The sequence below is a fragment of the Telopea speciosissima genome, chromosome 7 (assembly GCF_018873765.1).
Source record: "Telopea speciosissima isolate NSW1024214 ecotype Mountain lineage chromosome 7, Tspe_v1, whole genome shotgun sequence".
Lineage (NCBI taxonomy): Eukaryota > Viridiplantae > Streptophyta > Magnoliopsida > Proteales > Proteaceae > Telopea > Telopea speciosissima.
Genome location: NC_057922.1, coordinates 23,244,662 through 23,258,228, shown reverse-complemented (window position 1 = coordinate 23,258,228; position 13,567 = coordinate 23,244,662). Strand labels below are relative to the sequence as shown.

Genomic DNA, 13,567 nt, shown 5'->3' with positions numbered 1-13,567 from the left:
TGGGTCCAAATCTGCCGAAAATGCAAAGAAAAACACATTTTTACAAATACCACTGATACATATCGGTTAAGTATGAATCGGGCATGTCCGATATTGAAAACCGTGCTTCATATTCAAATAGTTGGATGCTGATCATGAGAGAGTAAATTTGAATCCCAATCCCAACACCCAAGTACATCATAAATCACATTGAGTAAATTTTTAGCATACCAAAGCAAAGGTATAAAGGACAAAAAGGTAAAAAACCAAGACATCACTCTTACAAAAAGAAATGTATTTTTTTATTTGTTTTTTAATTTTTGGAATAACTATCATTTATGTATGGAATATATATATTTTATGAAACCTACTAAAAGATCAATGTTATAAAAAATGTAACAAGAAATTGAAGGATTTTGAGGTGTTCCTATTCCTACCCAGCAGTTCAAATTTTGATGGGAGTGAACATGATTTTGTGTTCAAATTGAATTGAATCTCCTTGTGATGGTTAGCTCCAGTGTAACAGGTTGAAACCTCCTCCAAACAGATAAACAGAAAGGCTTCAGCTGCTCTGAATCATCCAAGGGTATGCTGTTTGCACCCTTTGGGTCCATAATGCTCAGAACTACGCCGGACAAGTTTCAGGCACGAGTAGCAATAATGCTTTTGGCAAGACCAACAGAATATGTGGTTGTTATTCCCATTCTGTGTTTTCATTAATGAAAATAAACTCCATCAGTCATTGAACAGAAATAATGTTCACCTTAAATAAATATAAAACAGGTAAATGTAACTCATTACCAACTAAAAACCAGCATGCAAGGGTATATAAACACAATAAAACAAGGCAGTACCACAAACTCATGAACTGAAACAGTACTCTTAACACAATTTATCAGATCACAGAGATTCTATATCATTCTCTGCAGAAACATCAGATCCAAGTATGTGACCAGTCCAAACCTGGTCACATCAAGGGCCAAACATTGTAGACATCTTGATGATTCTATGTAATTGGACTGACTCAAATCTACTTTATGACTTTCATTTAGCTCAGAGCTGGGAATAAAATGGCAGGACAAGAAAGATTTTTTCAATTAGACTACATTCATTTCAACCAAAAGGGGGAAAAAAAACACCCTAGAAAACCAACTCTTATTTATAAACTCATTTCATTGTTGTCACGGTGTCTAGGCAATCCAAGGTGTTGGAGGGGGCGTGGACGCTTAAGCGTCCCCATGACAACTATGACTCATTTTGTAACTTTAAGCTATTTGTCTCTCTTTTTTTCTGAAAATTGTACAAGACAAAGAAGCATATTTGGACATAGTTAAATGAGAAAAAGGACCCAGCTATGTGATATGGATGTTCACCAAGGTGGAAATTGTATCATTGACCAAGATGCCACTGCTTTTTGGTTGTTGTTTTTTTTAAGGAAAACAAAATCCAGAAAAATAAATTTAATTTTTTTTCCAAACTTATTATTGTATTTCTGTAAGGTGTAAGGTTTCATACACAGTCATGTATGCATAGTTATCAAGGCGTCACCATGACTCCTTGGTCACCTTGGACACCTTGGGTGCCATGGCGGGCGCCTTGCCGCCATGGCGGTGTCGCCTTGTTTTTTTACCCTCTAAAACACCATGGTCGCCTTCCCGCCTTGATAACTATGCATGTATGAACACGGTCATAACTTCAGCTGTTGGATAGGAATACTTGATTCTTGTGCACCTATTCAATGGCGAAACCTTGACCAGCGAAACCTTGACCATGTTTCACACACCATCTCTATGAAAACTGGTCCCTTTAACTTCTGATTTTTGTAGGCCTATTCAATTTCCTTTTGCTCTTAAGACAATTCCTGTACAATATTTTCCATTAAATCAACCATAACCTTTTAGTGGCACCGTAATCGAAGTTTCTCAGAGTATGACATATCATTACATGACTATATATGCATACCCGTTAATAAGTCCAGAATCCAGATTAAGCTGGCTGGTATTAGTGCCTTACAAACCCAACATGCTGGTCTGCCCCCATTATAAGCACATCTCAATCAGGTGCCCATACGAATAAAGGCTCATGGAAATACCTCCACAATAACTGATATTTGTGTGGTAATACGGAAAATATTGATCAGGAGATTAAAGATGGCATCAATCACAAGCGATTGAGGGTTATGTAAATTAATATAACTGCCTAGTCAGATTAAGATAAGTATGGTTTACATAAAAAAAAATGAATTATTGAATCCATTCTTTTAAATCCAAATTTCTATGGTATAGTGCATGCTTACAGAAAATCAATACCATATAGAGTAATTGAAGTAAATAAATATGATGTGATGCTGAGGTGCTGTTAAGTCATGTTCTATCAGTAATAGCATAGGTGTAACACAATCTGATTGCTACTGGTGTCAAAACTGAAACCCCAAATGAGATTGCATAACATATTAAATACTTCAACACTGTTTCTAGGTTATTAAAAAAAAAGAGGAAATAGCGGTAAACATTCACCTTTGCATTCATTTGACCACAATTAGGGCATCTGTTATTATGATCTGCAAACATCTGAGCTTGTATCTGACCTACTAACTGACGTTCATTCATCTGCTCCGCCCAGTTCATAATCGCTTCAGGTGGGAAAAGCTTGCATGAAGCATCCCTTCAATAAAAAATATTATTAGTAAATGCAAGATTAAAAGAAACAGATTCATTAATTTTACAAAAAACTTCAAGAATGTAATGCGCACAGATTCTATTAGACACAAATAACTATTTTTAACACTACAATGAATCCCAACCTGAAATGATCATATCCATCAATTGGCTTGTTACAATTATAGCAGAAGAACTGCCCACAATTACTGCAAACCATCTTATTACAACCTTCAGTTCGGGAGATCGCCATCTTGCAGGATGGGCATTGCTTAGACTCTCGATGTACTTCCCTGAGACTAAGAATCTCATTAATCATTTCAAGCTCTCTACGCTTTTGGTCATCCTTAAGTTGAGATGAATTCTGCCGCTCCTGCAGGGAAATAAGTCTAAGATAAAGTTACTTCCAAACCAATCTGGGGTAGTCAATACATAAATTGTATCTGACAACACTGTATGCCATAGAAAGACAGAGAGCATCACATCAGATGGGCTATTAACCAAAAAACTGAATGCTTTAGAAGATCCTAGTATTCGATTACTGAACACGTTGATCATAATGTATATCTAAAATGAATATCCTTGAGAAAAAGATTGATATGGCAGTTAAGATTGCCCAGCAGCTCCAGCCAAGATCTTTAAAATTTGTCTTTTGCCACAAAGGGATTAGTAATTGAGAATTGATATGTGAAATTGGTTACATAGTTGTCACAGTGTCTAAATGACCCAAGGCATTGGAAAGGGCCTGCAAGCAAGGCGACACCAACAAGGCGCCTGGGCGCCTAGTTGACGCCTTGACAAATATGATTGGTTACATCATTCACTGCATGTAGAGGGGTACACAGCCACTGCATTAGGGGATTGAATATAAAACACATGCAGTGGTTACCAATGTTAGAAAAGGGAATGAATTCCTGCTGCCAAAGAGTTCAAAACAGATAATGGGGACCCATGGCATCAGAATATCACAATCTTTAAGACAACTGAATAAGATGGCTTCTGAAATATAATTTCCATGTTTAACAGAAAAAGAGTGGAAGGGCTAATCTTTCAAGGATATAGCTTCATACTCTCTAATTCCTACCTGCATGATGCGAAGCTTCATTTCCGGTGTCATACAAGTTACTCCGACATGGCGCCGATCTCTGCAAAGGCTACAGAAGCTAAAAAAACACTTTGAACACTGGGCATGATGGTCATCATCTTCTAAGCAAGGTGTTTCACATCTCGGGCAATAGACTACATCACTCATTGACTCGAGTGTTTTCTGTAACAGTAAGGTCTCCCAGTGTTCAAACTCTTCATCACCAAGCAGGGGTTTTAACAGCCCAGGAGGGACCATGCATCCACATTTTGTTTCAGGACATAGCAACTTTCTGACAGTTCCTTCCTTCACATGAATTTGTGAATAAGTTTTCATGCAATTCAAACAAAAGAAATGCTGGCATGGTAATCTGACAAACTCTGTGCCTGATGAAATTTAAAGAAACTACTTCAATACATGTCAAATAACATAGAACCAGTTAGGAATATTTGATAGATAGATGGTTTTCGAGATTATATAGAAAAAATACTCTAGAAAGATCTACACAAATAGGTTCAACCTTTGGAGAGAACAGGAACCGAAGGTACCATTGCAAACAAATGTATTTCTTGATCAGAATAATCTGGAATGCAACAGTTTATTAACATCAATGCTATTCAGAAGTAAAAGAAAACAAACATGGTCTAACAAATCCTTGACAGTCTTAACTCAAGCAATGACTGACCACCCAGTCAATTGCTTATAAGTATTCAAAGACCAGCCAAGATCATTAAGGAACACGAAAGCTTCACCAAGGAACTAGGGGCACAGAAAAAGGACCATCACCTAAACTGAGACGTCTTTTCCTCTCTTGGAATTTGGAAACATTAAGGAGAGGAAAACTAATGATATGCCAAGTGGAACTGGATTTCCTAACGAAATGCATAGATTGTGACATATAGTCATTAGATCAAGGATAATGCTCTAGAGAATGGGATTCAAGATCATCCAGTAAAACTACTTAATCCAGTCCAATATCAGATACCATATTCGGTTTAGGGTATAGGCTTCAATTTGAAAGGAACTGACATGGTAACAAATAACAATAGTGCATTAAGCTAGACATTACACTCCCTTCTGTATATTACAGGTCATAATTGATGTCTATGCCACATTTGTGTTGGTAGTTTCCAGCCGTCTGCCACTAAACTTAGGAGGTATAGAGCAACTTTTCAGATTTTAAATATGGGTTTCAAATATGATAGAAGCAGTTCTTTAACAGTTATCAAAAGATCAAATTGACTATATATGTTTGATCTTTTGTCACTTCCGTATTTACTTTCCCTCTGTATACCTCCTCCAAGCACCCTTTTTTCAGAACCATGTCCACGTGTGCCAACCCATATAAGGCACCTATTTTGAAGTGCCCATATAACATTGACATATGAATATCACTTGGAAGTGTACTCTTCAGGCAAAAATCTCTAAATCAAAAGATTTGGAGAAAGGATTAACAAGGATTTCCATTAATGAGCGACATGTTAATTATCATTGCCTACTGCTTACTGTTGCTTGGAACTGTTTGTTGACCACCTAGAAATTGTTAGTTTGCATGGGAATTGGCCAATTCCTACGTGCATCCATGCATAATCCCAAAATGTTAACCTATTTTATAAAACAATGTGCTTTAAATGTGAGGATCAACAAAATTTGTTCCCAGAGTATTTTGCTATTTACTGTTAGCTGTGTGTGATTCCTAATGATTTCTTTCTCAAGCAAAACCTGCAAGACCTGGTGGAGCACAAACTCCAAAAGAAATTGGGTAGGAAAATTCACTAAGAACTTGGTCAGTGTATGTCAGGCGGACTTGAAGAAAGGCAAAAAAGAAGTCATGGCAATGTAAACTTTCAGGATTAGGTACAAGGAAGCAGTAAGATGCTTGAAAGGCTAACATTTGATTGGTATGATAAGAAGCTGAAATCTGAAGACAAGTAGCAGATCCATAAACTTGACAGTAGAATAGGGGTTTTGAAGTTCAAAATCTAGCATTGTATTGGATAGCTATTCTGGTCTTGGTTGTGAGTACTTTTGCATTGATTCTCCAACTCATTCCTCGGAACAAAAAAAAAGTGTTATTCCATTCCTGGAATAACTTCAGAAGCCCATGCTCTTCCTAACTCCAGCTTCATTCTGCCAAATGAGAGATGGGAAGTCATTCTCTCAAAAACTGCTGAAAAGTAGCAGTTTTGCATGTGGGAATCATGAGGAAAATTTGATTATTTAACATAAAATGCATACACCTATAAGAAGTGGACTTATTGACATATGAAAGAAGAATTCCAACCATATTCAGACATTGAGAACACCTTTGTTGCTATGACTACCATTCATGAAAGCACTCATTCCGATTTCCAATCACTAGAAATTCATAAATTTGTCTTCTATAGTAAGTCTTGTTGCCAGAATCTCCCCCTCCCCACCCCCCCTTAATTATTTTAAGTTGAATGATGGTGTTTCCAAAAATCATTTTAACTTTAAACTTGTTCCCATAAGAAATTCTAAGGGTTTCAAACTCATACTAGAGCATTGATTAGAAGCAAAATCATGCATTGACATTTAAGGATATATAAATTAAGAAAGGAGGATAAAATGTTAAGCTAAGAACAACAACAGAAGACATGGCTTTCAATAAAACGCAATGTAGCTGACAGGATTCATAAATTCAACCTCAAAGAAGTGGGACAAGGATTTTATAATGATAATGATGATAAGTATTCTTGGGCATTGGATACAGAAGTCGATCACAGTAAATGTAGTAAACACAAAAAATCACAACCAAGCAGAAATTTTTTCTGTATGCTGTCAATGTGGATCTGCATAAAACTGGCATCCATGGACAACTATCTAGCTTCGCTATTATGAGAAAATAACATAGATCCCAATCTAAGTGCCCTAAGTACGGAAAAAATCCTCTGCAGTGCCCTAATCTGGCGGTGCACTGGAGTACGAGCCTGAGAGCTCGACACGTGGAAGCTTCGACATCCAACGGAGCCAAGCTCGAGAAGATAGAAAAAGAAAAAAAAAACTGCCTCGCATCGAGCTTGCACCGTTGGATGAAAGCTTCTTCCACGTGCTCAGGCCCGCACTGCAGTGCACTGCCAGATTAGGGCACTGCAGAGGATTTTTTTCCCGTACTTAGAGCACTTAGATTGTAATCCATGTTATTTTCTCATAATAGGGAAGCCAGATATTTGTCCATGGATGTCAATTTTATGCAAATCCACATTGACAGCATACAGAAAATTTCTGTTTGGCTTGTGATTTTTTGTGTTTACTGCATTTACTATGATCGACTTCTGTATCCAACGCCCAAGAATACATATCATCATTATCATTATACAATCCTTGTCCCACCTCTTTGAGGCTGGCTTCATGAATCCAGTCAGCTACATTGGGTTTAATTGAAAGCCATGTCTTCTGTTGTCCTTTCTTAATTTATATCCTTAAATGTCAATGCATGATTTTGTTCCCCCCCTATCTTCATCAACTAGATATTCCTTTGCATTCTTCCCCTCATTTTTCAGTTCTTGTCAATGGTAGTCCAGCTGGTTGCTTCCCCTCCTCTACTGGCATCCGCCAAGGCTGTCCCCTCTCTCCTTACCTCTTCACCTTAGCCCTTGAAGTCCTTTCTAGAAGTATCTAATCTCTTACTGACCAGCAGCTTATTACTCCTATCCCCAAGTGCAAAGCCTTAAAGCTCACCCACCTTGCCTTTGCGGATGACCTTATGCTCTTTTTTAAAGCTGACCTACTTTCTCTCCAATCTACCATGTCCTGCCTTGATCATTTTGAGGCCATGTCAGGACTTCGGGTTAACCTTTCAAATTCCCTCCTCTTCTTATCGGGTATCTAAATACTTGGGTCTCCCCCTTATCCCCCCTCTGGATTGACAAGGCATCACTGTACCCTGATGTTTGATCTTATGCAGAAACGATTTCAATTGTGGAAAGGCAAGCTTCTTTCCTTTGCAGGGCGTCTAGAACTTTCAGATCAGTTCTCCAGTCTACTTACCTTTATTGGTCCGGCATTTTCGGTATCCCACAATCGGTCATCTCAAAGTTGGAAGATCTTATGTGTTTCATTCCTCTTAAAGGGTTCTGATACCTCCAGATATCTCAACCCTGTCCCCTGGGCCTCGATTTGCCTTCCCAAAGCTGAGGCTGGTTTGGGTCTTAGGCATATAAAAGACACCAATGCAGCTGGTATCTTACATCTGATCTGGAAGATTGCCTCAAAGAAAAAAAAATATTTGGGTTGATTGGGTATACTCAAAATATCTTCATAATAATTTTATTTGGATGGTCCCCTATCCCCTCCGATGCCTCGGGTTTGGAGAAAGATTGTGAGGTTTAGACCTCTAGCTCTTGGATCTATTACATCATTGATCGATGATGGTGCTTCTACTAGGCTTTGATTGGACAACTGGAACCCTACAAGTATTCTTCTCCATATTGTGGGGGACAGAACTATTTATAACTTGGGTTCTGACATAATGGCTTTAGTCTCTCACATCATCCTGGAATCTTGTTGGCACCCTCCTTCCCCCTTCCCTCCTTCATTGGATCTCATCTGGTCAGCCCTCCCAATTATCCAAAGATCTGTTAGATTTTAGGTTGAAGAAGGAGAAGAGAAGAAAGAGAAGAGAGCAGCCACGGTTTTGGTGTTCAAGTGTTCTGTCTCTAACCTAGAGACTAACATGCTTATATTGAAAAGAATAGTAAATTACACCTAGGCCCTTGGCCTTATACAAATGACAAAAACTAAGAAAATAATACAAGGGGATATTTACACATATACCCCTGATACAATACAGCCATTCTTAACACTCCCCCTCAAGTTGGGTGGTATATGTCATACATACCCAGCTTGTCTAACATAAAACTAAAGTGATTGGAGCCAAGTCCTTTGGTGAAGATATCAGCCACTTGTTCTTTCGTCTTCACAAAGGGAGTACAAATAGCCTTAGAGTCTATTTTCTCCTTAATAAAGTGTCTGTCAACCTCAACATGCTTTGTCCTGTCATGTTGAACTGGGTTGTGAGCAATACTGAGGCTGCCTTGTTGTCGCAATATAGACTTATAGGTTCAGTTGTCTCAAACCCCAATTCTTGGATAAGCTTCTTCAACCACAAGACTTCACACACACCATGAGCCATGGCTCTAAACTCTGCTTCAGCACTTAACCTGGCTACCACTGGTTGTTTCTTACTCCTCCAGGTGACCAAATTGCCTCCAACAAAGGTATAGTATCCAGATGTGGATCTCCTATCAGAGATAGACCCAGCCCAGTCAGCATCTGTATATCCTTCAATTCTCAAGTGACCATTCCTAGAGAAGAGAAGACCTTTTCCAGGGCATGATTTCAAATACTTGAGGATCCTATAAACTGCATCAAGATGTCCCATCTTGGGTGCATGCATAAACTGACTCACTACTCCAACAGCATAGGTGATGTCAGGTAGGGTGAGTGAGAGGTAGATAAGTTTACCTACTAGCCTCTGATACTTTTCAGCATCCACCAAAGGTTCACCACAATCTTCCCCTAGTTTGTGGTTTTGCTCAATAGAGGAGGAGATTGGTTTGCATCCTAAGTAGCCTGTCTCCTTAAGTAGATCAAGAACAAACTTCCTTTGGCAAACATTGATCCCTTGCTTAGATCTTGAAACTTCAATCTCCAGAAAATACTTCAATAGACCAAGATCTTTGATCTCAAACTGCCGAGCCAAATAAAGCTTAAGCTTTGAGATTTCAGCTTCACTGTTTCCCGTGACAACAATGTCATCAACATAAACAATGAGAGCTGTAATAGTGCTGCCCTTCCTCTGTATAAACAATGTGTGGTCAGCTTGACTTTGAGTGTAGCCATTTTGTAGGAGGGCTTGTCTGAACCTGTTAAACCAAGCCTTAGGAGATTGTTTGAGTCCATAGAGAGCCTTCCTAAGTCAACACACTTTCCCATTATCACCAGGATGCTTGAACCCAGGAGGAGAGTACATATATACTTCTTCTTTTAGGTCACCTTGTAAGAATGCATTCTTCACATCAAGTTGGTACAATGGCCAATCAAGATTTGCAACCATTGAGAGAAGTACACGGATGGAGTTATGCTTGGACACTGGAGCAAAGGTTTCCTGATAGTCAATGCCATACACCTGTGTATACCCCTTGGCGACAAATCTTGCCTTATACCTTTCCACAGTACCATCAGACTTGAACTTGACTGTGAATACCCATTTGTACCCAACCGGGATTCTCCCTTTAGGGAGTTCAACAAGATCCCAAGTGTGATTCTTCTCAAGAGCCAACATCTCTGTGTTCATTGCTTCTCTCCATTTTGGATCTGCCATAGCCTCTGTTACATTCTTGGGAATAGAGATGGATGAGATAGCCACAGTAAAGGCTTTACCTGTAAGGGAGATAGAATCATAGGAAACAAACTTGGCAATAGGATTAGTGCATGCCCGAGTTTCCTTTCGATGAGCAATAGGAAGATCTAAGTCTGAGAATGGAGAATTAGAGGAAGGTATACCTGTCTCAACTGATGAAGGCTCAGGATGAGGAGACGAAGAAGGATTTTGGCAGGTCTTCTTTATAGGAAGCCATGAAGGAGGATTTCTCCTATCCTTCGTATACACCAATAACTCCCCCTGTTCTCTGTTTTCCTGTGCACTAGGAGGCTCCCCCTCAACAACAATATCCATAGAATTTTTCTTCCCTTTGTCAAGCTGGAAAGGAGAAATAGGAACAAGAGAGGAGAAAGGAAATGACACAAACTCGGGAACCTCTTCACCTTCAACACCACCACCACACTCCCCCTGAAGAGGGGACTGAAAATATGGAATGTTTTCAAAGAAATGAACATCCTTGGAGAGGAGCCACCGACGGGTAGGAGGATGATAGCATTTATACCCCTTTGAGGTGGAGGAATACCCAAGAAAGATGCACTTCAGGGCCTTAGGATCCAATTTAGTGTGGGCAGATTTGCTAATATGGACATAGCAAATACAAAGGAAGGAAGAGGGGAGATGAAAATGGAGATAGAAAGAGTAGAAGGAGAGTAGTAGGTGAGGAGTGGAAGAAGTCGGGAGAAGTTCTGTTTAAATGAGATGAGGCTTCTCTCTTATATAGAGGACGGACTTCAAAATTTTATTTAAAATCCGAATCTTGCTGACGTAAGGAGTGACGTCAGGGAAAGATGACGTCATGGATGACGTAGAGCGGCTGTCACTGTGCGTGGGGTCCACTGGGGTCCAGTGACTGGGTCAGGCGGATCCGTTGTTGGGATCATCCGAATCCATTTGAAAATCGGAGCAGACTGGAGAGAGATTTTCGGCAGCAACTTCTTGTGCAGCCATTTCTTCCAGGGCTTCTTCGACTTCGGCAAGGAGAGTAGCCAGGACATCTAACAGAGAGAGTGTCTACAAACTCTGGACTAGCTCATAGGAGGCGGTGACAATTTCACAAGGGATCTCGTAATCCATGGCAAATTGGGTGACAAAGATTCGTCGGTCGTCTGAGACAAGGTAACGGTATTTAGAGCATCCATTAGGGAAGATGAGTGTCAATGCTTCTTTGTGTAGAGCAATGAGGGACTGTTTGTATAGCTGATCAGCATGGATGAAGTGGTTGGCTATGGTAGCTGCTTCGTCTTCATCGGTGATGAGAGCTGGTTCCTGAACTGTGTAATAGGATGCTGGTCGGAGGTGCCAAATTTGATATGGCTGGTAAAAGCGTTCTCGATGTCGCCATCCCAGAGTACTGGTAATGGTGAATTCAAGTCCACCTGAGAATCTCCAATTTGTAGTAGCATGGACGACCATTGTTCTGATCATCATGGGCAATTGGTCGAGGACGGAGGTACAGTCACTAGAGAATACTAGTTGACCTACGAGTCCCCATTCAACAGCAGCAATACTCCAGGGTTCATGTCCGGGGTAAAAGATCAGACGGTGTTGTTGATGATGTGTTCTCATAATATTTTTTGGGAATTCCAGCATAAAGCTTTTATAGCGCTGGTATTGTTCTTCGTTACAATGACTTTGTATCATTGGGAAGACTTCACGAGGAAGGATTTCTTGTGCTTTTTTGTATAAACATATTTTTCTAATTTTAAAGAAGAGAGGATCTTTAAGATGGTCCTCAATGCAGTCAGAAATCTGAAGAAAGCTTTGTACTTTCTCAGGAGAAGTAATATCGTCCCAATCAATTTGTTTAACTGAGTCCAATATAATAGTTTACAAGTCCAGTTGTTTCTGGTAAAAGAGACCAAGGGTTTTAGAGAAAGTGGTAAGAGTAGTCCGGAAAGGTTTCTTATGTCCGGCGAGCTGTGTCTTCCACAAGGTATTAATGTGATGATACCATTTGGTAGGTACACCATCATGTTTAAAGAAATCAGTAGTGTTTGTTACTGACTGAGAGAAAGAAGATGGAGCAATAGCCGCTGGTAGTTGTTGTACCACCTGTGAATAGCTGGCTGGGGTCATGTTCCATAAATAGTAAGGATCCTGACTGTCCTAACTTTGACTATTTCCGGGGAAGAAATAGGGACTAAAATGTTGGTAGGGAGAAGGGGTGAATTCTGCTGTTGCTGCAGGAATTCGGATGTAGTCAGAAGCATGGCTTGGGGTAGGAGATGCCACTACTGCTGTCTGGGGTTCTCGTATGAGTATACCGCCAGGACGAGGGGTAGGGAGTAGGCCTTGGGTTGCAGTTTTCTTGTGAGTGCGATTTGGTGTCGCAGGCGCTTTACCTTTTCCTTTACTTTTATCGGGAGGACGGGGCGGATTCATCTCTGCTAAGATAATCAGCAAGAAAGTTGTCAGTTCCCTTAATATGCACAATTTCATAAGAGTATTGATTAATGGTGTTGTACCAATTAATCCTACAAGAATTAGTTTCTCTTTGTTTAGTTTTGAGAAAATCTCTAACTGCCTGGTTGTCAGTGCGAATAAGAAATTTCTTGGGAAGTAGGTAAATCCGGAATCGTTGGATAGCATTTACGATTGCTAAGATTTCCTTTTCATATATCATATAGTTAATTTGAGCTGATGTGAATTTACCAAAATTATATCCACATATCTGCTCATCAGAAGGGTTTTAAAGAAGGCGTGTTTTTAATACGCATCCCCAATGTTCATTGCTAACATCTGTTTCAAGAATTAAAAGATCACCAGCAAGAGGGAAATAAACAGTGAGACAAGATTTTTGTATCTCATCTTTAATAGCTTGGACTGCCTGTGTGTCAGCTTTAGTCCATGTGAATTCTACATCTTTCTGTAATTTTACTAGAAGACATTTTTCCTTGGTAGAAAGGTCTTTGATGTAGGTTCTGCCATAATTAAGGATTCCAAGAAACTGTTAAAGGTGTTTCTTATCAGTAAGTTCTGTAGGAAAATCCCTAATTTTAATAAGAATGTGATCTTGAAGTTGGAGTCCGTGATCAGTTAAGATTAATCCTAGAAATTCGATTTGGGATTGTTCCAAGTCGATCTTCTTAGGGGAAAGGATGATTCCATGTTAGAGGAATAAATTTCCAACGATGCGAAGATGCTTAGTGTGTTCCTCGCGAGTTTTGGAGAAGACTAGGATGTCATCAATGTAAGCAACACAAAAAGGGAGATCGCCGAAGATAGAATCAATCCATCGTTGAAAGATCTGTGGTGCGGTACAGAGACCAAAGGGCATAACCTTCCATTGATAATGGCGGTTAAAAGGGGTAGAGAAAGCAGTAAGAGGTTTGGATTCCTCAGTTAGCTTAATTTGCCAAAAACCTGATTTACAGTCAAATTTACTGTAAATGGTGGCATTTTTTGCTCGATATATAAGAACATCTTTTCGAGGGATAAAGT

At 39.6% G+C, this 13,567-nt stretch overlaps 1 protein-coding gene across 1 annotated transcript in view; it reads right to left on the bottom strand.

The window, feature by feature from the left end:
* Nucleotides 1-297: 297 nt before the first annotated feature.
* The window catches only part of LOC122669491 (E3 ubiquitin-protein ligase RNF14), a 32,170-nt gene continuing 18,900 nt past the window's right edge, over nucleotides 298-13,567 (bottom strand). Inside the window, exons 4-7 of the mRNA XM_043866261.1 lie at nucleotides 3,721-4,106; nucleotides 2,783-3,009; nucleotides 2,496-2,643; nucleotides 298-684 (exon numbers count right to left, since the gene is read on the bottom strand). Of these exons, the coding sequence (XP_043722196.1) occupies nucleotides 556-684; nucleotides 2,496-2,643; nucleotides 2,783-3,009; nucleotides 3,721-4,106 (890 nt within the window). The 3' untranslated portion in view covers nucleotides 298-555. The remainder of the gene's footprint in view (nucleotides 685-2,495; nucleotides 2,644-2,782; nucleotides 3,010-3,720; nucleotides 4,107-13,567) is intronic.